Source organism: Juglans regia, chromosome 3, assembly GCF_001411555.2.
Source record: "Juglans regia cultivar Chandler chromosome 3, Walnut 2.0, whole genome shotgun sequence".
Taxonomy (NCBI): domain Eukaryota; kingdom Viridiplantae; phylum Streptophyta; class Magnoliopsida; order Fagales; family Juglandaceae; genus Juglans; species Juglans regia.
In genome coordinates this window covers 34,189,662-34,217,569 of record NC_049903.1, presented here as the reverse complement: position 1 = coordinate 34,217,569, position 27,908 = coordinate 34,189,662, and the positions used below count along the sequence as shown (strand labels likewise).

The following is a 27,908-nucleotide window of genomic DNA, read 5'->3' as shown; positions in this document are numbered from 1 at the left end:
ATGCATGGGAATTAAGAAATCAGAAAAGGCATGCATGCGTGTACGAGTGCGTGTTTCTTAATTGGAGGGAACGCATTTTCTGTTGTCTCCGATCTTGCTGCAAAGATGGACAAATAAAAATATGAAGCAAAAAGATATGAATATCCTAGACAACGAGTTACCAATGCATTTGATCATGATCCACATGAATGGATGGAAGTAGTTTTTTGTATCTGTTCAACGTCAAGATTGCGTATAACGATGACCAAGGTGTACGCAATTTGTACTCAGTTATGTATATCCTGGTTTATCCTCGATACTCTTGCCAAAAAATGGGTCCATCGACCGACTTGATTTATTTTTAGAATTTAGGGAACAGTGATAAGTAGGTCACTTTCCAAATCATCCCTATCTGGCCTTTCTTCTACGGCAAGAGTCAGTTCCTCAGCCCTTTTAATTTGGTACCTCCAATCTGTGTGGATCAATGCGTACCCCATCATAAACAAACAGGAAAACTGTGCTGATAGCAACCCAAACCATAGACCTAGAAAGCCAACATTGTACACGAAAGTAATGAGAATAGCCACGGGTAATCCGATGAGGTAAAATGCAAACAAGTTTATCCGGGCACCTAGCTTAGGACGTGCCGTGCCTGTTAAGACCCCACATGCAGCCGTTTGGGGAGAGTTTCCGAGTTCGCATAACCCCAAAACTGGAAGTGCAGCTGAAACCAAATCCAGAGTCTGAGACTCGTCTGTGAACAACTTTCCCCACACAGACCTCACTACAGTCATGAAAGTGAGGGCCGAGAGTCCAAAAGCAAAGGCCACACTAAGTCCAATAATGGCTGTCCATTGGGCCCGGGACGGTTGACCAGCGCCCAGAGCATGGCCAACCCGGGTTGTTAAACCACCACTTAAAGAGATTGGAACCACATATAACAAGCCTGTTGTTTGAATAAGGATGCCCATTGCAGCCAAACTAGCCTGCGGATTACTCAATAATCCACACAAGAACAACATTATTTCATACCACCACCACTCCAAGCACACTGAAATAAGACTAGGCAGTGCTAAACTTAGCAAAGGCCCCCACCCTTGAAATACTGAGATAAATGTGGCCCCATGCCATGGTTTTAGCGGTTTTTCAGAGACAATGAGGTATATTATCAAGCCCAAGTTTAAGTTTACAGTGTTAAAAGCAATAGACAGTGCAATACCTTTGACCCCTAATTTCATGTATGTGGCGAGAAAGTAGTTAATGGGAAGGTGAAGGACGGCTGAAAAAGTGGCAGCTATTGTTAGTGGGGAGGTTAAGCCTTGGGTTCTTAAGAAGATCCTTAGTGGGTAGAGGTGAGCTTGAGCTAGCAATTCAGGAATGGAGAAAATCATGTAAACCTTTGCGACTTTTGTGATGTCTGGGTCCTGACCTAACCATTGAAAAATGGGGTCAACGAAAAGCCATAGGACTGAGATGGGTATGGAAACGAGTAAGAGGAGACACAGAGTTTTCTGAAACATTTGGCTGAGAACTGAATATCTCTTGGCTCCATAGGCTTGGCAACAGATTGGTTCCATCCCTGTGGACAGGCCCTTGAGTATTGAGTTGCCTGTGATATTCCCAAAGGCAATCGCCAGTGCGCCCCCAGCCAGCTCTGTTTTTCCAAGACGACCCAAGAAGAGCATGGAAATAACGGACCTCGAGTATATAAGCAAGGTTGTCATCACGATGGGCCCTGCAATCTTCCCCAATGCTTGAACCTCTTCTCCCATCTGCAAGAATTGATGACATTGTTCATTTAGAGTGAAAATAGCAAATGATCATTGGGAAGTTTAAAAGACAAAAAGTATTTCCATAGGAATTGGACCATTTGAAATACATAATGCGTGGCATCGATCAGTAACGTGTACAAATGCTTGTCAAGTGCAGGAGTTCACTAAGCAGAAAGAGTGTGCACAAGTTCAGTAGAAATACAGAACGTGTGGCTTCTTTAGAAACGTGTACAAACACAACTGAGAGCTCGGATTAATGAAGCAGCAAGGAGAGTGCGTGATCATGCAGGTTCCTTAATGATCATGAATTTTTGGTCACCACCTCCACATACAAGCATGAGCACCAAACCTACCTGCAATAACCTTTTACTTAAGGTTGGCCAAGTGACAATCCAATTGTCAAAGCTGCAAAGAAGCTTGGTGAGTTGGTGGCTTATGTTATGTAGATTCCAAATTCTAGCCATATCAACCATGATTTTGGGCATCTGATTTTTAAATCAAACTTAATTTATCCAATTCCCAATGGGGGAAAGAATTCTTAAGCAGGTCAAAGTCAGTGCAGGATTTGAATAAAACCAAATCAGAAAAAGATCTATATAAATGCTATGCTCTTTACAAAATCCAATTTTCAAATTAGCGTGTATAGATATACTTAGTTTACAAGCATATAACCAATAAGATATTGATCCCCAGCTTATAAGTCATTCATGTTTCTACCACCTTTAATCTATTGGATCGTTTGAGATCATATGGAAAAGGGAACAAGAAAGAAAATAGATAACCCTAAATTACTTGGGACGACGACCATACACTAAACACAGCTTGCACAATTTATTAACGGCAGATCAATGACCGCCAACTTGCTCTCATCGTGTCTATTTACACATGAATATTTCGTAGAGGATTTCATTCAGGGGGTATGCTAGCTAGATACAAGGTTCAATGGTTCATGCAAGTCCTATGAAAAATTTGAGAATGCTAGTTAATTTTTCTCAGCGGGTATTTTTCTTTTTTTCAAGAAGTTTGCACAGGACTTGTATAAATCATTTAATTTGTCCCAAGAAAACAAAAACAAAAGTACTCTTGGTACTTAAAACGTCAAATAAGAAAAGGGTTATCGATTCCTTATTCTAACTACACTCACATGAAATGTATGAAGGTTTTCATTTAGAGACTGTATGTAGACTAACTGTTTGTGTAATCCTGTCCTTGCATATAAACTAGTCTAGCCACTGTACGCTATATTAATGTAAAAAGAAAATAAACATGGAGCATACAACCAATATCATATGTAAATTGAAAGAGTTAGTCTACATGCAGTTCCCAAATGGAGATTATTTATGCAAACTCGTATAGTTCTATTTAAAAAAAATTTAAAATTACAATAATATCATTTTTAAAATGATGCATTTTCTCCTTTTATCTCTATTTATCAATGTGACTACATGCACACACAATCCTATACTTAGGATTGCAAATAGAATTTCTCTTACACAAATATATTGAGATTTATAAAATTTTTTAGAGGATGAAAAAGATAAAAAAACAATCGGATCGATCATGATGTCCAATTAATACCAATTACTTTGAGTAACTAAACACATTATTATTGAGGTAGATTATTTGTAAGTACTCCCAAGATTTTTTCTTTGTAGATGGTATTCTTCTATTAATAATTTTAGAGTACCAGTTCATCTTTGTATAAAAAAGGTGGATTAATAAGATAATATTAAATTGTTTGATTGAGTTGCTTAATGATATCTCATCTTATCTTATTTAATTTTAACTAATAATTTTACTACTGCTTACAAATCAAATCATATCAACTCATCCTATATCATCTCATTATCTAAATGGGACTTTTTTTTTTTTTTTAATCTAAATGGGACTTACCTGATAAATTGAATGGAAATCAAAGAAATTATCTCCTCATTAAACATAACAAGCTAGGAAAAAGTCTATGGTACATCATTTTCCACTCTCTAAAAAGAAAAAATCTACACAAGCTACACACACTATACTTTTTTTAATTTTTATTATTTTTTTCTTTTATCAAATATTTAATATATAAATAATAAATAGAAGAATTAAATTAATTTAAAAAGAATAAACTTAAAAAAATTTAAAAAAATTTAAAAAATTTAAAAAATATAGTATATAAAAGTTGGAGAGATTGCATAGCATTACTCCTCTAAAAATATCAAACCTATGCCTCCCCACCCCCCAACCAAAAACAAATTAGGTATTAATCTCCAATCAATTCCGGAACTCACATGAATACGATTAGCTAGGCAAGATGTATTATGCAGGAAAGTATTTGAACAGCGGGACCCGCCACTCCCTTACTTAATTAATCTAATAAAGTCGTACTTACACATTTGAAAAAATAAAATAAAATACAAAAAAAGCAATGGTAACTTGGCCAGACAACTTTTTCTACAAGGAAATGGAGCGTCTCTTTCCAAACCTGCGCGCACCCTCCCTTTCATCTCTTTTTCCTTCAGGATTTTATATTGAAACCATCGGAAGGCAAGGAATCATAAGTCCCACTTGGAAAACTTTCGTTTGGCCAAAAATCTAAATCCAAGACTACAAAAATGGCTCTCATTGTAAACGATGACAGGTTTGACAGTTTTCTCGACTCTTTATTCTGAACGATATGGAAGGAGTTCTGATTTCCATCCTCCTTTTGTGCCTTTTTATTTTTGTTTTGTGCCAAGGAATTTATATATATATATATATATATTTATGATATCATATAATCCAATCTTCATGCCCCATGACCATGACTGTGCTCTGAACATGTCCTGAACTCTAAACTTCCATGCCTATAAAACAGCAGCGACACTTCTTGTGTACATGCTAAAGAGAGAAAGTACCTCTGTGAGTGGCAGCGTTCGGAATGAGCCACTGAGCAGTAGAAGCCATCGGAGAAAGCCATTAACGAATCTGCCTTCGCTTCTTGCTCCCATTGTTTCTTCATTATTGCAGCATTCCTCCTTGGGAAGCAAAGGCTCACCATTTATGATTCCTCGAGATTCAGTAGAAGTGCACATGTTTTGCAACCCGTGTTTGCAGGCCAGTGACAGAAAAAACAAACCGGGAAAAGTACAAAAACCGGACCAGTTTCAAAGATGGGTTGCCCAATCCCCGAGATCAAACAACTGATCATCGTGACGAAGAAAAAAAGCACAGAACAAAATACTGTAATTAGTAATGAAATCAGAGCTTTTCTCTACGTAAAATAGTTTCATGTTCAAGTACTGTGTTGTCGATATATGTAATTGCGTGTTGAAAAAGGACATTTAATCGAAACCTTAGATTTTACGAAGCCCAAAAAAACCACATGCTGTCACCGTGGGAAGTCGTTGGTCTTTGATCCTCCTCGGCCATGGCATTGGAAGTGTGATTGCTCAGAAGAAGGAAGAGCAGCCCGGAATTGGTGCATTGGGACAAGGAATGAAACAATTGGAACAGAACAGCCCGAACTCACACTTCTCTAGGACATGTTTTATATACTGTGGATTTATATTAATTAAGTGTACGGCTGACTACATCCAATTAACATTTTGCTCAAACAAGCATTAATTTTATTATCTTATGTGATGTCAAATTGTCAATCACCGAAAAGGAAATGATAAATTAGTGCAGACAGCATATTGTTTAATGGTTACTGGTCAGTGACATTTAGAAATTTTCAAATTTTTTTATTTCATTTGGGAATGGATCCAATACGATGCTAAGGTTTTAACTTTTCACTGAATTAAAAGGAAGTTGTACTGGCAGATAGAAGGACCACAAATTATATATATATGGATATATGCCTCTGTATGATTTACTCATGAACTAGCTAGCTATATAGGCTATGTCATGCTTTATATTTGATCGGGAAGCTGAGAATTCAATACAATCAAAACTAAGGGAGTTGAACAAAGGAAATGATCTATATATTTTCTCATAGCATCTAAATTCCCTTAATGCATTCAAACTGGACAATCTTTCCTAGAATATTATAGCATTAGTATTGGTTTATGCATATGTATAAGCAAAATTACCTCTTTTGCATATCCATTTTGTCATTCAAGTAAAATTTTCATATTAGCTTATGCATATTTGAGACAAAATAATAATAAAATATTATTATTTTATTATTATTACTTTTTTGCTAAAATCAATTTTTTTTTTATATATTTTGCAATTAACATCCACTACATACATTTGACATTAATAATACAAATGTAATAATAAAAAATATAATTTTTTAATAATAATATATTAAAAATATAATAAAATGAAAAAATATATATATAATATATTATAATAATAAAATAAATGTGCAAGTGAATGTTTGTTGTGTTGTTGAAGGATGAAGAAAATGAAAGGATTATGAGAGAGTGAGTGAGATGAGAGAGAAATAATGATTAAAATATGATTTGTAAGATGAATAGTAGTTATCCAAATTTGGATAAGTACTATTCATAGATAGTTAAATATTTGGATATGTATAAGCCAATGTAGAAGATTTTAGGACCATATTATGTAAATATAATTTTGCATATGCATATACATAAACTAATACTAATGTTCTTATAAAGTTACCTGGCTGGCCTCATGATCAAAAGGCCATGCACATAAAAATATTAAAAAATTAAAAAAGGAGGTGGAGATCAGCCAAACAAACACTCTAGCTAGCTAATACAATAAACATGGTGAATGTAAATAAAGTAAATACAAATAAACGGATCATTAATATAGACACAATAAATTGATCCCGGCCAACTCTAATTTTCAACGTTTCTTGGTCAAACCAAGGACGAGTAGTTGCCTTGATTTACGGTTTCAATACAATCCAATTGACAGACTGCGATGCTATGGATGAAGACTGCTGTAACGAGTTGGGATGCACTATATATTCTTTGATGTTTACGAAGGTCCAATGCAGATATCCATATTAATTCTCTTCCTCTTAATTAATCCCCAACAAAGGAGAACATATATCGGTCAATGGATCCACTGATGTTGGATTTGAGGGGACGACACGTGGTATTGAAAATGGGTTGACGGCCGGTATTAGATTGGTCTTCCTTCTGAGAATTTTTTTTTTTTTTTGAAGGAAAGATTGCTCTTATTCATACTAGAAAATCAAAGAATGACTACACGAAGGAATGTCCTCCAACAAAATGCTCTCCTCATAGAGTTTAAGTACATTCTTTGCAAGTGCATGAGCCACAACATTAATAGTTCTAGGAATGTATCCAATAGACCAATGAGACATCTTGCCCAACAATTTTTTCACATCTCTAATAATCAACCCTGTTGAGCTCCATTTCTATGTAGAACTATTAATGTCATTCACCATTGACTGTGCATCACCCTCGAGTGCAATCCTAACTCTTGGCATAGAATCAAAGCTTTAAGTGTTGCATAGGATTCACCCATGTGTGTGCATCAAGAAACAGATTCCTTTGAGATCTGAGTGTTGCCACCACTTGACCTTCCCAATTTCGAACTATAACTCCCACTCCCACTTTGCAATGTAATTTATCAATGGCTGCATCCCAATTTATCTTGAAGGTATTGAGAGGAGGTGCACTCCACTGTTGCTCAACTGAGACATTAAGAGCTTCTCCACTAGGCAATTTCTTCACAACATCCTTGTATTCAATAACAGTTTGGTGGGCCAACTGTGCCACTTTACATGGAGGCAGAAATTTTTCCTAAAAAACAAAAGTATTCATTCTCCTCTACAACTGATAAGCTATGGCTACCAATTCTTCAATTTCCTATTCATTGATGATAGAAATAGATATGACAATACTTCCTTGAAATGTTTCTCCATAACCAACCCCTTTTGAAACCTTTAGAACAAGATCCCCATACATCTTGAGTTGAGATACAAGACCACAGTGCATGAGTAACAGTTTCTTGAACTGTATTGCACACTGGGCAATTTGGAGAGTCTAAAATCTTACTCTTGAATAGATTCAACTTTGTAGGCAAAAATTCGTGACATGCTCTCCAAAGAAAAACCTTAACTACATTAGGGGCCTACAACTTCCAAATCTTAGACCAAAACCTTGTGGCAGAGGAACTCCTGGAATATTGATCATTTTTGCTTTCTTGAATGTCTCCTAACAAGTGATAAGCACTTCTAACCGAGAATTTTCTATTACATGTGCATCTCCAAGCGAGCTTATCCGGGGCATTACAAAGATTGATGGGGATTCTGCTAATCAACTCTGCTTCTTCCTCAAAAAACACTTCTTTCAGCAAAGATACCTTACATTCATTACAATTAGAGTCAATTAATGTTTTAACCAGAGAATTATCCTCCAAAATTCTCACTGGTGATTGAATTTTGAAGCAAGTTGGTCGAGGGATTCACTTGTCATACCATATCTTCACACACTCACCATTTCCAATCTTCCAAATTAGGCCTTCTCTAAGTAACTGCTTAGCTGCCATAAAACTTCTTTATAAGAAAGATAAATTACTGCCCAGCTTGCCATTAACAAAGTCTGATCTATAGAAGTACTTTGCCTTGAGAACTCTAGCTACCAAAGAGTGAGGATGTTGAATAATTCTCCATCCTTGCTTAGCTAGTAGGGTTAGATTGAAATTTTCAAAGTCTTGAAACCCAAGTCCACTTGCCAATTTAGCCTTGCCTAGGTGCTGCCATGACAACCAGTGAGTTTTAGATTTGTCTTTCCTTTGCCCCCATCAAAACTTTTGCATAAGTCTATTGATCTCATTTAAAATGGTGTTTGGAATATTGAATATACCCATACAGTGTTGGGATAGCCTGAATAACTGACTTGAGAAAGACTTCTTTGCCAGCCTGAGATAAGAACTTTACTTTCCAGTTGCTCGTTTTGTTCTTGATTCTATCCAGTATAGGCCTGAAAGCAATTAATTTGTGTTTTCCCACATAAGAAGAAATGCCCAAATGTTTTTCATAAGACTTTGGATACTCTCAACCTTGTAGTAGAAATGATGGACTCATGTTGTCTTGTATTCCTGCTAAAAAAGATTGAAGTCTTGTCCAAGTTTAATCTTTGACCTAATGCTATTTAATATGTATTCAAAAGCCTGAATAACTTGCTCCATTCCAGTGGATTAACCTTACAAAAAAGAAGGCTATCATCTTTAAAAAAATAAGCAAAGAAGCTCGAGTAAAAGGAAAGCCAGAAATGTGACCTTCTTCTCAGCTTTATCCAGCACATGACTTAATACTTCTGAGCATAGGACAAAAAGATAAGGGGAAAGAGGGTCCCCTTGTCTTAAGCCTCTAGAGGGTGAGAATTCCTACTATGGTGCTCCATTAATCAAAATTGAATATCTTACAATGCTCACACATTGCATGATAAGCTCAACCCATGGCCTATCAAAACTCATCATCATCATAACAGCTTCAGAAAACACCATCCCACTCTTTCATAAGTCTTGCTCATGTCTAATTTAAGTGCCATGTATCCCTCTTTCTTCCCCCTCATTCTGTGTTGCATGGAGTGCATAGCTTCGTAGGCATTTGCTAATTAATTATAGTTACCTTTTCTTTTCTACACATTAGTTAATTTAATTTGATCATCAAAACATGTCATAAAACTAATGATCATGTCAACAATTAATCGGTTTTATTCTTTTTACTCTCTGTTATTTATAACTTATTTTGCTCAGAATATCACTTTTTTCCAATTTACCCCATTTTTTTTTCGCTTCCTAGCTCTATACTGCACATTGTCCCTATCCTTTCACAAATTAATTTGTTTCCTTCCTTTTCTCGCACACTTGTTAATTCGAACCTTTACTATATATTACTGTTGGAGTTGAAATTGGCAATATTGAACCTCCATTCAACCCATGAGTTACTATATAAGTGTTTAGTTTGTTTCGACTTTTTCAGCTAGTACTGCTAGCATTAGTTTTTTGAAAAGCCAAAATCATCGGCATCGATCTCCTTTAATTTGGTAAATAAGATTTCCTAGCCTTAATTTGTGCTTTTTGGGAAGCAGTCTGATAAGTAAAAGATAAGGAAACTCGTGATCACAAGAAAATAAAGAAACAGACTTTAAGATCACCTAATTAATTAGGAGGCCATAGGGGATTAATGGTTCTAGCAAGTGGTGCTAGCTTTATGATAAAATAGAATAGGGAAAAAAAGATACAAGTCTAATGGCTGATCCCAATTAAGAGAAATACTCGGTCGTTAAAAAGAATTATAGAAAATAATTTTATAGGAGAAATATTCTAGCCACAAATAGATTACATAAAAGTAATTCTACAAACTGACGTGACTTGATGTGGTTCATTAGATTATAACGTTAATTTTATTATAAAGTAGATCTAACAAATTAGATGAAATTATGTCAGTTTGTAGAATTATTTTTATGTAATTCCTTTGTGAATTAATACTCATTTTATAAATTAACATGTTTTGATGTGATATGACGCTAGATATAAACTTTTTTTTACTATTAATAAAAAAATTCACAGTCTCACATTAAGACAAGTTAATTAGAAGTACCACTACAAGAAAAACGAATATTTAAGATGGATTATTTCCGACGAGAATGACTATTTGAGATGAAAATAAACTCATTTTAGAAGAAAATAGTTATTTTCGCAGGAAATATATTCTTGTAGTGAGTTTATCTTGTAGACATAACACTTTTATAGTACAAGTACTATTAATATAAAGTTCATATATGCTAGTCTAGAGCCTGGTCATATTATATATACCAGTCGTAACATTAGAACACTACTTCGTAAGATATTAATTGATAGTGGAAATTGAAATTAAGAGGAAGGAATTAAGGCAAATCACGTGGTTTTCTTCAGATTGGAAAGAGCTAGCTAGGACAAGTTTCTTCGTTACAAGGTTGATCTTATGCAAGCTAGCTAGGCTGTTTAATTCTTCGTCCCACTATCCACGAAAAAATTCCCAGGAAAAATAAAAAACCCTAATTAAACAATCATATCCTCATTTATTTTTTCAATCATACTTTAAAAAGAGAGAACATAATCATTTGTTATAAGGTGTTAGGAATCAAAGGTACAATATGTAAACTGATGAGAATGATTCTCCCCCGGCCCACACGCATACATATATATATATATATATATGTATATACACATATATATATATATATATATGTATATACACATATATATATATATATATATAAAAGAAAAGGAGGTATTTTGGCACTTTCCACCAGACCATCAAGTGGACATTATTTTTTTAATTAATTTCACAAAAGTTATATAAGATATCCAATATTTACAATATATATTAGATGATGAAATTTATTAAAATTTACATTAATAATTGAACCATACAATTAATGCTTATACCGATTCGCAATTTATAAATTTCAGATAAAATTAAGATTTTTAGCTATATATAAGAATGTCATGAATTCATAATTTTGATCATATCATGTAAATTAAAGCTAATTAAACTATATATCCAACTGATCATGCATGCATGCTACAGTTGATAGAATGAGAAAATAATTGCCAATTAATATTGAATGATTCATGAGTACGTACTGATATTCTAAGTTATTAATTAATTTCCATGTTTAATCAGTACTAAATAAAGCTGAACTTTTTAGTTATGCACCACCTAGCTAGCTTGCTAATTGTATTTTATGCTCATGATTCAGTCCAGTCATTCTTTCTCTTTGTTCCTTATCTTTCTTTCTCCCTTTTTGGAGATTAATATTAATTTTTGTACGGTTTTAGCTGTAAGCCAATACTGTCCATGGCTGGAGTAGAGGGCACCCGATCTTGTCTAAGCAGAGACCATAACTGGAAAAAAGGTATCTTTCTATTTTCAATCATCTTCTTCTCCACTTGAATTTTCTGATAGTTTGTTGATACACACATAAAAAAAAAAAATGGTCATCAGTGGATCACTCTGCAGCTTCACGATTTTGGAACTTTTGATAAGCTGAATCTTTTTTAATGTCAGGCCAATATCTTTGATTAATGACTTTTACATCGGCAAACTTCTGCTTAATTAGCACTTAATTTGTTGTACGTACGTGTGCTCGTGTTATATGAATTCCAATAAGCGAATATATATAGAAGTTATATATTATTAATTAATTAAAGAGTAATGTTAAATATAATTTTAAATACACAAAGCGGCCTATACACCATATTTATATTAATTTAAATGTTTGATTATTTTAATCACCGTTTCCCTTTTTTAATGTTTTTCACAGCTTCAATTATTTGTGGAATGTGGAACAAATTGGATTGATGGTCTTGTCATGTCCCCTCGTTCCCCCACATAGCTACCTGATTATGTATTGAAAGTCTACAAATCAAGAGATTATTAAACCTGTCATCTGGTCCTTGGTCTAGCTAGCTAGCTTCATTCTAAGCAGCAAGGACATAGATCATATACTTTCACTTACCCTCCAATAAGAAGTACTCTATCATGTTGTAGCTTAATAATAGTGTCAGCAGTAGCTAGCATTTTATTTATTACTTATATAGCCTAGCTAGGTGGATCATCATTTTATTTATTAATTGCTATTCATTGTCCCGATTCTATATAGATTTATTTTTATATATCTATATCTAATTTATAATTTTTTTTTATGCTATATATATGTTCTATGATTGGGTTCTTTCATATTATTAATTCCTCTTCGCATGTAGTTTTGATGATCAGCATGTATCATGTCTAGGAGAGACCCCTCAACAAGTAGGACAATGCTACTCTGCCCCCAGCATGCACGACATATCCTTTATTGCAATTATGTCTCTTTTCTTTTTTTTTTTCTTTTTAAATATTTTTTAAACACCTTAAACATTTAAAAAAATACACGAATTTACTAGCAATCATTTTCTTAACCATTAATAAAAAAATAAAATAAAATAACATATACGGCAACTTAGATTTTCACAAGAAGTAATGGTGTTACTATTTTATTATATGATCACATGTATCCAGATATATAGAGGGTACTATTAACTTTTGTTCTCCTCCATATTACCCTTTTTGCCTATGTGGTGAAAAAAATAAAAAAATTCAATTAATTTCACAAGATGATCAATACAGGAATACACGAGAAAAACATGTACATATATATATATATATATATATATATATATATATTTAACATAAACATGTATATGTACATGTACATGAATTCAATTATCATGCACATATATGCATGATAGAAATTGACCGTATATATTTATCAATTACTAGACTTATATATAATATATATATATAACTAATGAATATTAATTAAAAACATATTCTAGCTAGGATCCAACAATATATTAATCTGTTTTTCACTATTCTCATTAGAGAAATACTATTTACAGTCATAGATCAATGTGTATGTGTTGCGCACTCTTTTTGAAAAAAAAAATGTATAAATATGAGACTCATATGAAAAAATTAACTTTTTAATGGTCGATCATACTCCTTTTTAAAGGAGTGCGCTAAGTTTGCTCAAATCATGACTATATCTAGCATTACTCTTTAATATAAGAAAAAAAAAAACACACACATATACAAATGCACCAGCTAGCCACACTCAGCAGTTCACATAGCATTTTTCATAATTTTTTATGAGTTGTACTTGTTAATTGTAATGCCCTAATGAAAATCTCAAACCACATGATCTATACTCCAAAAAAGCTAATCAATGATATAATTGGAGCCCCATTGAAACCTTATAAAGAATAAGAATTTTTCATTTCCAAACAATGTGAGATATCATATACCACCTATCATTATCCTTATCATATGAGGCATCACATTAATTCAGTAATGTATTTTTCATTAGAAGAAGGTATGTATATATATATACATACATACATACACAAAGTTAAGCTATGAAATTTTTTGAAGTAATTTAGTGTGTGTGGACCATTAATAAATAATAATCCTGGTGGGTTTAAAAGTTCAAAGTGGCCTGGAAGTAGAGATCAGTGTACTGACTATATATATATACTCATATATAAGCATAGTCTTATATTAATGTTCATAATTTTATTTAGACAGCGATGGTTGAGAAAATATAATGATGCTATAGAGAAAAAAGAAATATAAAAATGCATGTAGCTTATTAGCCGGCCTATCCTAATTAATTATAAACAGTACTATAACATTAATCATGTCAAGAGTAGCAGCAATAGTTATCATTCCTCAAATAAAATACAAACCGCCATCAGGTGACCATTGGACGACCTTATTGATCAAACCGGCCTTCTGGAGAAATTAATATACTACATGATCCTTTAAACCAATTAACTCAAAACGAAGCAAAGTAGTACGTACGTAGCATATATAGGATCTAGATCATGATCATGAGGTACGTACTTAATTTCTCCGGCATTCATTATTGGCTCTAGTTTTAACTATATATTTAATCTTGCACCAATTAAATCCTTCAAATATAGACTTAAACATGCTTAAATATTCATCATCTAGCTGCTAAGTACTTAATTTATTATAACTTCATTCATGTGCTGTATGGAATGCAATGCGGTTCGATCTAGACATGATCGATGTTTATGATCTTTACCAGCTTCTTAGAGTACTAGTAGTAGTGGTAGCAAGGTTTTGAATTTCGTTCCGTATTGACTGATACGGTCGAAATGTTTCGTACTGGCCGTCCGGCCGGTACAGGAACTATATACATTTCGTACCGACCAAAATACCGACCTAAATTTCGGCCTGTACCGACCGATATTTCGGCCAGTATTTTTTTATTTTATTTTTTCAAACTATAAGTTTATTTTTTAACCTTCAATTCAGACTAGACTATTTATAATTTATATATATATGTATTTATATATAATTTATTTATATATAGACTATTATTTTAAAATATAATTTTTATATATAATTTATTTATATATCGACCATTCTGAAATGTTATTCCGAAATGATATCGGTATCGAAATATTTCGTTTCAATGTCTTGACCGGTATAACGTCCAGTACAGTATTGAAAACATTGAATAGTAGTAGCGCAGCTCCTGATGAGAGTAGAATGAAATTTTCATTTAACAAAGCAAAGTGCGGGGATTGCCGTACATAGGCATGCTACCTTAATTAAAACTGTGTCCACATCATGTGAGTGATCAGACAGTACGTTCGAAGATGCCAAAATTAAACTAACTAAAGCTAGCTTTGTCATATGCAATATTCTGGCAGTTTCAACTTGCTAATTATAAATGCATGCGCGCAGTATACCGGCCCCTTGCATATGTATATAATCGTCTAATTAATATTATTGTTTCAGTTTTCTCTTTATTAATATATGCTCCATCTGATCCCTTTCTCTTTTTTTCTTTCTTGCATGCTCTTTTCATTTTCCACAACTGTATGCTCATGAACATGAACAACTTTTCCTTTTGGTCCCCTGCAAGCAGCTTTAGATTGGTTCGGTTCAGAAAGAAGGTAACATCATGTTCAGCCAATGATCTTGCGAGAAGATGAAGTAGCTAGCAGTAATATATATAGATATAGATATATATATATAGGGCTATTATTGCTGATCGATCCCCTTTAATTAGAGGAAAAAATAAACACGAGATCAAGACATTTTTAAATGCCATTTTAATTATAACTTATTTATTTATTTTTAAATCAAAGTGTGGCATTATTTGCTATAAGACTAGTACGTTGGGATCTAATTAGTGGGAATTGATCATGATATTCAATTGCTTGCATTAATGTAATTAGTCATTGCGGGGGACAAGGGAGATTTAATATGTACAGTAACCAAACCACATTATCACATGAAGTATTAAACTCCCTTTCTCATTCTTAATTAGTTTGCTTGTCGCCTCATGAGCTTCTTGTACGATTATGAAAACGACGTGCATTAGATGAGATCAGATGATTATTATTTATTTATTTATTTTGTAAATTACGAGGTTGTAAATTATGAATTTATTTTTTAATTATATATGTGGGATAATTATATTTATGCCTTGATCTCTTCCTTCCTTGGCCTATAAATATATATAAATATATTTCTTTTTATTTTTTATATACGGTATGCGTTAGTGGGGAGAAACACTGTGTAATGATTCATATATATGGCCCTTTTGATCACCTGATTGTTTTCCAACAGATGATCAGTATATAAAAGTTTAATTAATTATATTAATTAATATTTGTGTACGTACTATATTCTTAGTCTTTAACATCTTTATATTATATATAGCTCAATACGAAGTACTCGATCGAAGTTGTAATCGTACGTAGGGGACCATGAATCTTAAGTTTGCGGGGACCAAAAACCAATACTCTTCTGGCCTATTACAAGCATACTCCCAAGTTGTCTCTACAAATCGTCGAGCTATAGCTCTGATGATCTGATCCAGAGCTACTACATTAATTTACACAAAAGTTTCTGCGTGCTTAATTAAATTAAAGCATACATACATATATATGCTTAACAATATGGATTGAAAGGTTAACTTGTACAGATCCTGTAACTTAAAGTTTAACTTTGGTGCAAAAGTACATTTTTGGGACCTCACATGCATGTTGGCCTGGATATCAGAATAACATATCATATCGACTTTAACCCATGCGTGCGTGAACTTCAATAATGTGGTGACTGCTTTGCATTTGAATACTATTCCGTTAAAAGCTTGCTAGGTTAATATTGTGACTCCAATTATGTTAACAACTATTATTAGATCAAGAACTACTCCTTCCTCTTTTCGTGGCGCTTTTGGTCTGATAAGAATATAATACAAATAAATATTAAATTTACATCTTTCTATTAGTTTAAACTTTTAAGATAAATAATGATTTCACATAGTATCAGAATAGAGGTCCTGAGTTCAAACCATAAGTCTGCACTCTATCTTATTTAATTAAATATTTCAAGCCACTTATTGAGAAAATGTCTAACCCACATCCAACTTAATTAACCTTTTGGGACATGTGATGATTTCATAACTTGATCTTCTACTTTTTCAATTCTCCAAACTTTGAATCCCGACGTGCCATTTTTTATGCAAAGGAATCTGAATCCGATGATGCTCAACTGACAGATTTGACGTTAATAGCACTGTACTGCCTCAAGAAGGTAGACCAACACAAAACTGGCGGGAAAATATAAAAATTTCGGTTAAGTGAGAAACAACATTCATTGGTTGGGCGAGGAACGACATTCCTCATTTGGCGAGAAAATGGGAGTGATATCGTGCACATGCAAGTGTTTTGGTCATAACTTTGTATACGAGTGGCAGAATCGTGCATATGACCCTAATTTGGAAAGTTCTCTTCAGTACGCACGTTGTAATCACCAAGCTATGCCTGGTGGTCCCAATTTTGAGCAAAAAACCAGCTGTTTTCCCTTCCAAATCGTCATTTTTAAGTTATTTTTCTATTTTTGGTTAATTTTTATTTTATGGTAATGTTTATTTTGAGAAACGGTTTTATTATGGATTTTCAACTAGATTTTAGCAAGATACTTATTTTCTTTCGTATTTTATTATTTGGTCATAATTATAATTTTGTCTCAACTTTTTCCTTAGCCATTTAAGCTCGGCTTGTAGGCTTCAGAAGATATATTCGATTTTTATAAAAAAAATCATAGTTTATCTTTAGAATTTTCTCTCTGTATACGTTTTTCTCAATCTCAATATCTAACTTCTATTGTTCAGTTAGCTGTCAGAATAATCATTATTCTGCATCCGGCGTCACATTTGCAGAGCAAAGTGATCAGAAACCTAGCTAATTTTATTAATTAAGGATCCCTTCCCAGCAGGCAATATTCATATGGATCTCAATTAAGGAGGTTAATTTGAAGTATTAATTCATTATACTTTTAAGCGGAGATCATTATACTTATAATCCCTTGAAACTATCACCCGTTTTGTGATTTGATCTCCAAAATATTATAGTTGTCTCAACCTGGCCGCCACAATATGATATGCATGTTGCAATAATCTTAATATCGGCTTTAAAGGGGAGTTCTAATTCCCTGATGAAAACATTATCGTCACTACATTAATTAGAATACGTGCAAAAGGAGTACTTTGGTTTTCTAGAGATCTAGATCATCAGATGCATTGCTCACGAAAAGTAAGTGTAATCTTCAGTTGAGTAATGTTCTAATTAGGACACTCTTATGTTCCTAAACAATGACTCATGTCCACCCTTGGAAAGTGACTTCAATTTCACCAATCACTAGTGCAGGCTTTGCTCACATATGAATATTCACACATTGATCAAATGAGATATATATATATATATATATATAATATGGTGGTGCAGAAAAATAGAGCATATTATATATTATAGAAGTTGTGTTGGCAGCTTGCGGATAGCAGCTAGGATGTATGTTGGCAATTTAATTTACAGATTTCATGGACTTCAACAAGTAATTTCAAAACAACTAGCTAGCTTTGTTATATTAGTTTATCTTGATGGACAAGTCAAGCTATATATGTACAAATTGATTAGCTTTCAGCGATCAGTTGAAATCCTGATCATCACGATCGAGCCAAGCTTCTAAGCCAAATTAATTACATGATCATCTTGATCTACACCCAGTCGAACATATTAGTGTTGAGCAAGGAAACGTGATTGCCCTAATTTTTGGAAGACATACATACATACATACATATAATTGGTCACACATAAATTTTTATCACAAATTTTGGTTTTTGACGCATGCAATATATATGAATATAGTTTACTATGTGAGGCAAACAATATTTGTCACAAGCTGGGAAAGATTGGGGACTCAGAAGTTGAAATGAGGAATGAGTTTTAGAGATCTTGATAGTTTTAACTCAGACTTACTAGCCAAACAGGCTTGGAGATTTCTACAAAACCCAAACTCTCTAGCTGCAGTAATTTTTAGAGAGAAGTATTTTAAGTCGAAGCATCTGTTGGATGCAAACTTGGGCTCCAATCCCTCTTTAATATGGAGGAGTATATGGGGATCTTTGAAATTATTAGAGGAAGGGTTGAGATGGAGGATAGGAAATGGCAAATGTGCTCGTGTATGGGGTCACAAGTGGCTTAATACCCCATCATCTTTTAAAGTCCAATCTCCTGTCAGAATTTTGGACAAAAATGCAAGGGTATGTGAGTTGCTGGATCAAGGTGGAAAATAATGGAATGAGGAACTGGTGAAGGAAATCTTTATGAAGGAAAAGGCTGAACAAATCTGCAGTATCCCTTTAAGTAAGTTGGGTTCAGAGGATAAGTTGATATGGGGGCATTCTAATAAGGGTAATTTCACTGTAAGAAGTGCCTATTATGTGGACCAAGAGAGGAAAGGAACACAGAAGGGAGAGACTTCAAGAGAGTAGAAAAAAGTTCTGTTATGGAAGAATATTTGGGGTTTGAGGGTACCAAGTGTGGTCAAGTCTTTTCTATGGAAGTTGGGGAACAATGTCTTAGCTACTAAAAAGAATCTATGGAGAAGGAAGGTGGTGGAAAATGCATCATGTCAAATATGTGGGTGTGAAGAGGAAACTGCAATGCATGTTATATGAATTGCCCGGTTGCTAGGGATGTTTGGGCAGTTTCTTTTCGAGTCATTTAGAAATGGTCTGCTAATGAAGATATTTTTCTGATTTTCTGAAAGAAGCTGATTGAGAGATTGAAAATAGTGGAACTAGAACTAGTGGCTGTTCTAATGAGGTCACTATGGCTTAGAATGAATTCCTTTATTTTTGAAGACAAGTTCAGAGGACTTGATTCATTGATCAGAGTAGCAAGAGCAGTGATTGAAGACTTTCAAGAGGCTCAACTAAAGGACAAAGCTAAGCCACAGAATGAAGGTATTTTGAGAGTAGCTCTTGTCAAAGGTGGATGAAGCCTTCACAAGGATGGATTAAGGCAAATTGGGATGCCTCTCTCAATAAACAAAATATGGGGCTGGGAGTTGTTTTAAGAAATGAAAAGGGAGAAGTATTGGCCTGTGCTTGTTACAAAAGACCCCCAGTTTCTGATTTTGTTATGGCAAAAACAGTAGCCTTGTGGTATGCTGTGGATTTAAGTAATGAATTGGGCTTCAATAGAGTCATCTTTGAAGGGGATGCTAAACTTGTAGTGGAAGCTATTAATAGTGAAGATGAAGATCTGTCTGCTAGAGGCCACATCATTGAGGATATAAAAACAGTGTTTAAAGGAAGAAGTGCTTGGAATGTGAAGTTTATAAGAAGAGAAGGCAATGGGGTAGCTCATTTGTTAGCAAAAAATGCTTTAGAAATAGTTCAAGAACAGATATGGATAGATGATTGTTCAGATTGTATTCTTTTACAAGTTTTAAAGGAGTCAAATTGTACTAATTTTCACTTGTGAGTAATGAAATATACGAGGTTCTTTGTTTCAAAAAGAAAAAAAAAAAACAGTATTTGTCACAAAAAAATAGCGTTGAACACGCAACTTAAAACTTTCCAAGTTAACTCTTTATATACGTACGAAAAAAATGGTGAGGATTTGCGGCGCTTGATACCATATTAATTTGTTGCATGCAGTTGTTTTTACATGAACCAAAGGACCGTCTTTATAATTTGGAAAACCTTAGGGCCGGGATAAGACACAGCTCCAAATGTAAACTGTAAACATGCAGTCATAGTGAAATTAGTACTGTTCGTGGGAGGAATCCGTATACTCCCTATCAGCAATCGATATTCTAGAATGGACGTACTATATACAAAGTGACGCATGCACTGTAAAAAGAAGTAACGTGCATTTGCAGCGTCGATCTTAGACTAGTACTCGACCGGTAAAATCCTCGAGAGAAAGGCCCTAAATTATTGAGGTTATCCTTCCTGCATGCATGTTGAAGTAGTAGGAGGGATATATCATATATATATAGTGGTGTTACAACTAAATTTAGTTTCTACTGCCATATATATATATATATATATATATATATATATATATAGGGGCCTTGTGAAGTACGACTAATTAATTTTTATTTCAAAAAAAAAATTAAGATTAAGTTTTTATTCCAACTTGCAGTGAAATCGGATCTTAATTAATTTCTATCCCCGGCCTTATTATAAAAAGGATGCTTACAATTAAATTTCTAATTTATGATCGTTCAAATTCTAGTACTTGATCACATTGTACTAATTCTGTACGTTGATGATATTATATTATCTATATAACGTGGCAAATTAATGAATTGTAGTCCTACTTTGATTAGGACTAAATTGGCCGACATATATGCATAGTGCTATATATGACAAGACTGCCATGGCCAAAAGGGGGGCAAAATGCTAGCTAGGGCATGTATCGGGTTGATAGCAGAAAGGGAAGAGAAAATTAGGGATTCTAATCAAACATGCAATTCTTATTAATTGAAAATTAATTCTGTAGTCTTTTACAAGTAGTATTTATATGCTAGTAACACAGCATCACATAATAAGACACGTGTTTCTTTACTTATATAAGAGAGACATTTTCTATATAAACTAATCATGTAAACTAAAACTTCCCCTCATGATAGTGTTCAAATCAACAACACATATCTTGTGTAAAAGAAAATAACTAGCATCCATTAAATGGGGTTGCCGAGACTTATCTATAAATTGGCTAAGGACTTGAACTGAGTAGGCCAAGTCAGGCCTAGTAATAGTCAAACAAATCAATCGGCCAATAAGGTTGCGTTTGGGTCAATATTCTACCATATGAAGAAGCATCTTGTAAAAGAGGACCATCTTCCTTGCTAAGTCGCAAATTTTGTTGCATGGAGAATTTAAGGGACTTTGAACCAAGAAAACCATAATCCTTAAGAATATCAAGGGCATACTTGCGCTGATTAAGGGCAATGTCCTTGGTAGACCGAGTTACTTCCAATCCAAGAAAAAATGTTAAGTCTCCAAGATCTTTGATTTTGAACTTTTGATCAATAAAAGACTTTAAGTTTGTAATAGAAGGAAGATGATTGCCAGCCACGATGATATCATCAACATAAATCAAAAGTATGGTGAAATGCCCTGAACCATGTATGGTGAACTGTAAATAATTAGCTTGAGATTGGATGGAGCCATAGGAAGTGAGAGCTGAGAATAGTTTGGAAAACCACTGTCGAGAGGATTTCTTAAGCTCATATAAGGACTTGTTCAGTTTGCATATTTATGCTCCCACTCTAGGGAAAAATCAGGTGATATTTTCATATACACCTCTTCCTCCAAGTCACCATGAAGAAATGCATTGTTCACATCTAACTGGTATAAAAACCAGTTTTGAGAGGCTGCTATAGCTAAAAGACATCTCACAGTTACAAGCTTAGCCACAATAGAAAAGGTTTCTTGGAAGTTAAGGCCTTCAATTTGTGTATAGTTTTTTGCAACTAGCCTCGCTTTGTATATACTACCATCATAGTTATATTTAATTCTATACACTCATTTGCAGCCTATAGGTTGTTTTCCATCGAGTAAAAGGGTGAGGGTCCAAGTATGATTGAGCTCTAAGGCTTTTATTTCAACAGTCATAACTCCACGCCAATGAGGATGTTGGACAGTTTGTTTGAAAGTGTTGGGCTCAAAATGTGTAGAAACAGATAAATCAATTGATCTATAGGAAGGGGATAGTTTCTTGAAAGAGAGAAATTTAGAGATAGATGAGGGACAGCTGATCATGAGGAGTCCACACCAAACAATGTCAGAGAACGAGCACTAATTTATCTCCACTATATTCCCTCTGAAACCATGAATAAGATGAAAGCAATATTATTCTAATATACTATTCATATATTTTCTTCAATTTTTTCACAGGTTAAATAATTGCATGGTGACCAATATTGTAGGCCGCCAGGACTAGTGGATTTTGATTGAGAGGGAAAATTCAATTGTAAGAAGAATTAGCATGGAAGTAGGATAATTAAATTAAAATGAGAGACTTGAGAAAATATGTTCTCTGCATTGTAAAATTACTTTGATCACCCCTCGACATAAACTATCATATACTCAGATTGAAATCTATAAAAACAAAAGCAACTGCTGCGTGCTTTTGAAGTACCCTTGAGATCCGTGAAAAGACTACACAGCGAATACAATCACATAGGCCAGTTTAAAATTAGTTGCACCAAAAGTTAATCTCACTGCTTAATTTGGAACTACTTCCCAGACCATTGGGGACTTCAATTTCGCTCACCAGCTTTGATGCATTAGATTGATCCTCGAGGAGAATGATATACTAGCATGGAAATAAGTACTTGTGCTTGCTGGCAATATCTTCCTCAACAAATGCCTTTTTACTTCTTTAAGATGATTAATTTGCACTTATGGATGCTGTATCGGCACTTTTTAGGGTTCACATTATTCAACCTTTGCCACTTCTCCTCCGGGCATGCTGCTTTCTGCAACAGTTTCCCTTACAAACCTGGAAAGAATAGAAAATCCCATTCTTAAGAAAACTGAAAATAATAATAATAATAATCACATTAACACTACAATGCTAATACAACATCTTTATAGGATAGCCCAAATTTAAGGCCTTATGTTCATAGTTGATAAATAGGTGAGTGACTTAAGGTTTGCCATGGTAGGTAGAGCAAAGGGAATACCTTGCTAGTTTGTCCCGTGATGATTGCAAGATGTAGATTGACAGAATAAACGACAGCACAAGCCCTGGTTTATGAATGAGGATTTTTAGTAGCAATTCTGAGAATAAAGTGCATACACTTTTACTAATTGCAAACTCATGAAGATTCTGCTGTTTGAAAAGTTGGTCCAAATTTCTAATCGAGTTAAATCCCTCAACCAGAAATCATATATACTGGCATTTCTTTTAGGGTTTGAAAACATGCATAGCTTGTATAATAAAGATTCTGGAGAGGCAAGCTTGTAGACCACCAAAAACATCTAATCATATCAAACACCCCACCGGCATGTTCTTTTTCCCCTCAAATAAAATGATGTATCAAATAGCCATTGTATAGGAAAAGAAAAACATATTAGTAGCAATGCATCGCACACTCTAAACAACTGATCTAGTTCCTAATTCAAAATAAATTTTACCTGACCCAAGCAAAGCATAGAATCCAGAAGTAACATCTATCTCTGATTCCTCCTCCCTGAAATATGTCAGAATAAATACTCAAGAGAAACCCTTATAATCTGCAGGAAACTGATAGCTGGACTTCCAAGATGTTCATCAATTTTTATCAGTAAATAAGAGCTTTATTAAAAATAGGCATAGCCAAGTACACAGGACACATACAAGAGCAACACCTATGCATCAGTTTCTAAGGATACAAGGAAATCATGTACATCCATGCCATTAAAGTCTATTGCAATCGACCAACGGAATAAAGTCTATTACAATCGACCAAGATGTTCATCATACACTGGCTTAAATCATGAACAAGTAATTATATGCCCCTTTGTTTCAGAAAAGAAGAAAATACAATTTGATCAAGCCTTGAAACATGTAGCACAGCTCCAATAATTTGTGAATATGGCAAATATAAAGTTTCAAAATGTTTAAATACTTTTTTTTATTGGCACCGGGTGTCCAGAACAGCGTCCCGGGGGTGCACAGGCCCTCGGCCAAGGAGTTTCCTGCAAGTGTACCTCGGGTAATTCAAGGGAAAAATCCCTAGTCCAATGGGCCCCTAGAGATTGTTTGCACCCAAGGAGATTTGAACCTCAGACCTAAGGGGAGCATACCCCAAGTCCAAGGCCTTTACCACTTGAGCCAACCCCTAGGGATTTCAAAATTTTTAAATATAACACTAATATATAAGTAACACTGGCTAAAGCAAATCTGACCAATATTACTAAGATCTTATCCAACATTTTTTTCTTTTAGATAGTAGCACCTTATATGCTAATATTTTCAAAAACAACATTTTTGCTGATGTGAGTAATTCACCACTACCAAAAAGAAAAGAAAAAACAGAACAACTCCCCAAAAGAAACTGCCATGAGTGGTTCAGCTCAGTTGTCCCACAATTGGTGGGGGTTCATGACCAATACCAACACATTGGAAAGGTCCAGTAAACACAAGAAATAATATATGGTACATCTTACCCAAATGCTCAACTTAAATCCAGAGAAGCTGAGGAAAGCAAACAATTCCAAGTTTAATTGCACAAGAGCCAAACTTAATATTAAATAGGTAAACAGAAATATTGAGCACCACCAGAAAAAACATCGCAAACCTAGCGACCAATAAATAAACTGGTAAAAACACGTAATGTTGGTATACTAACCATGTGTATCTAACAAGCACATGCTTTGGCCAATGTTGAGGATCCCAGAACTGTTTAGGAATGTGTGGATGGGTTTCAACATCTGTTAAAGACACAGATATTTAAACCCAATATTAAACTCCACAAAGATGAGCAAAATGAACTCTTAGGATGTACTCAAACACAGCATGATATTATTCAGTCAGACAAGATAATTTTATATTAGAATTCACAAGTTTGAGGATGCTACAGTACACAATTAAGTATTTGAAAATCAATCTTTTGGCAGCATTTCTTCTACCTCATATGATGCATATCCTCTGCTAATTCTTAAAACTTGACCTAACTACCATAAGTTCAAGATGCTCTCTTACCCATTAAAGCGGAAAACACTAGAAAAGGGCAATAACAAACATGGGACAGTGATCCAAAATAGTAGCAGACAACATTTCATGGATCACATTTGAGAGTACTCCTGCGAAATTATTCAACATAAAAATGGTCTTCTTGAAGACAGGGTCACTAGAATTTCGTCCTGACATAATTCTAAGGCAAATCAAAAGGTTTAAGACAACTTCCAGCAAGATACGACAGATGAAAGTGTACTTTGAAATTTAAATAAGAAACATTCAAAATTATTAGCAGAAAGATGTCAAAGACTGCTACTTATAAAAAAATATATATACATATATGTCAAAGACTGCTCTCTTATGCAGTCTAGGTAGTTTTTTACTTAACTTGGGCCCTAAAGGCTCGGCAGAATAGTGAATCATAATGCCAAGGAAAAAATATTCACCCAAAGCATGTATTGGGTACCAAGCTCTATAAAGAAACCAACAATAACGCCTTGTTATTTTCAACGCACTGACTTGTGTATAAGACAATACCCACAACTGGCCCACCAGACTTATTCAACCTCAGAAATCATAAAGACATAATCAAGACAAGATAGTAGGGCTATAGATCACAACACTTGAGAAACAACTAGTTATATGCACATTTTTAATAGAAACAATCAAAATTATTAGGATTCAATCAGAAATGGGAAATAGAAATTTCTTCGTGAGTTTTTGTTAGTTAGCAAACTTATATAGAGGAAGACACAATAAATAGGGACATCTCATTTGTTTTTATAAGTAATATATACGGAAATCTCATGATAAGTAACCATGCCAAAATCCATACAATGGTGAGGCATATCCACAACTTTGGCGGTGATGCCATGCAAATCGCTTCCCGAGTACCTCTGCATTGGATACAAGTTGAGTAGCAGGAATTTGTTAGAGTTCATACAAATCCTAAACATTAAGTTTTATAAAATGGTTTAAATTCTTCTATATCAGCATACATACAAATCCTAAACATTAAGTTTTATAAAACGGTTTAAATTCTTCTATATCAGCATACAACTTCTTGAGGTACAATGAAATATTCTCTAAACCAGTAAATAGCTAAAATGGCAAAACCTGAACTATTTTATTAAATTTTGATTATTGATGTTTCAGAATTCTACCTTAAAGTTACCGATAAAAAAAAAAAAAAAAAAAAACAATTCTACCGTAAAGTTGTCATGAAAAATCTAGAGGATCATGATCATATTTCCATTACAGCTTCTTAAACAGTCACCATCTGTAAGATGCTCAAAAAGACGACACAGTAATCATGAGAACTGCTGATTTAACTAGAGTACATTCTCACCAGATGCACATCGATCATAGGAACCTCAGAACTCTTACGATTTACCACAAGAAGCCATGGAATCAGAAACTTTTCTCTTCCAACTTGAAATGATCTGCACGCGAAATTATACTTTTATGAACATAAATTCCCGCATCGGTTAAGAATAACAACAACCAAAAATATAAAAACTCAGAAAAGCCTATTAATTTTCTCACATTTTGTACGGATCAGCTCCAGTGTAACCAACCGGCTTCGGTATCGGAATCAAAGCCTACGCAGCATACAAGACAACGTAACATTTTAAAATACCGAATTATGAGTCCAACAATAAAATAGGAAACCCTAAATGAAAAAATTCGAACGGTACCTCACGATTAACAGCGAATGTTGGGCAATGTCGACCAATCACATCTTGCCACACAGTCCTCGACTGAAATCAGCAATACGTGGATGCATTGAGCATTAAATTGGATCAAAAACCATATATAACATATATATGATCATAAGGATGTATTGATGGGGTGGGGGGGCTAAGAGTACGTACAGAGTGGTATTGACCCATCTTGCTCATGGGAACGATGTCTCCGGGCCTGTAAGCAATGGAGATCGATGACAGTGACAGTGAAAGTAACAAAAACAACGGCAATACAAGTGCTTTTCGTCCATTTCCGGCCATTTTGCAACTTCTCCACTAACACCTCCCGAGGTTCCCCAGTCGATTTTCTCGAATTGTCTTGCAAAGGTAGCCTACTAGTTTTTGAGTCGCGTGACCGTGGACCTTCTCGGGCTCTAATAGTCTTCCTATCCCAGCGGGCCAGCCCAGACCTTGCTCATCCCTACTCGGCCCTAAAACTTTCCATTTTTCTATTCTTTTCTTTTTATTTTATTTTATAGAGAATGAATTTATTTTGTTCGTGCAAGGTTTGGATACCAAAACTATCTCAACATATCTAATCTTATATTATCTTATCATTATAATTTTTATAAATTCTCATATAAAATATAATAAACAATTCAACTTTTTCAAATCTCAAAACAATAATAATATTAAAAAAAATATTCTAACAATATTTTATTCAACTTTTATCTAAAACTATCTCATCTCATCTCACTATCCAAATCCCACCAGTATTGCTACTCATCATCCCTTTTACAATCGTTTTCTCATCATTTCATGATGTGATATTAAATGATTTGAGATTATTTATTATATTTTACTTATAAATCTATCATTAATGTTACATCAAGAGATATTGAGAGGGACTGCTGCTGACATGGCAAGAGGAAAGTTTTCTCTCAACTTGTGAGGG

The 27,908-nt window shown here is 34.2% G+C and overlaps 2 protein-coding genes across 3 annotated transcripts; both read right to left on the bottom strand.

Annotated features, from left to right (window-relative positions):
• Positions 1-28: 28 nt before the first annotated feature.
• On the bottom strand, positions 29-4,996 carry LOC108984502 (protein DETOXIFICATION 53-like). Of its 2 annotated transcripts, none has more exons than XM_018956485.2 (2): positions 4,631-4,996; positions 29-1,751 (listed from the first exon to the last, which is right to left on the bottom strand). In XM_018956485.2, the coding sequence occupies exons 1-2, from the start codon at positions 4,805-4,807 to the stop codon at positions 348-350; spliced, it is 1,581 nt and encodes a 526-aa protein (XP_018812030.1). In that variant the 5' UTR covers positions 4,808-4,996; the 3' UTR covers positions 29-347. The 2 variants fall into 2 exon arrangements, with proteins under 2 accessions (XP_018812030.1, XP_018812031.1); XM_018956486.2 differs by lacking the exon at positions 4,631-4,996 and adding an exon at positions 1,847-1,955.
• A 17,608-nt stretch (positions 4,997-22,604) lies between these two features.
• LOC108984503 lies at positions 22,605-27,356 on the bottom strand. The gene is made up of 9 exons (XM_018956487.2): positions 27,143-27,356; positions 26,966-27,028; positions 26,814-26,869; positions 26,617-26,710; positions 26,104-26,164; positions 24,940-25,021; positions 23,744-23,799; positions 23,290-23,353; positions 22,605-23,105 (listed from the first exon to the last, which is right to left on the bottom strand). The coding sequence occupies exons 1-9, from the start codon at positions 27,272-27,274 to the stop codon at positions 23,042-23,044; spliced, it is 672 nt and encodes a 223-aa protein (XP_018812032.2). The 5' UTR covers positions 27,275-27,356; the 3' UTR covers positions 22,605-23,041.
• Positions 27,357-27,908: the final 552 nt, after the last annotated feature.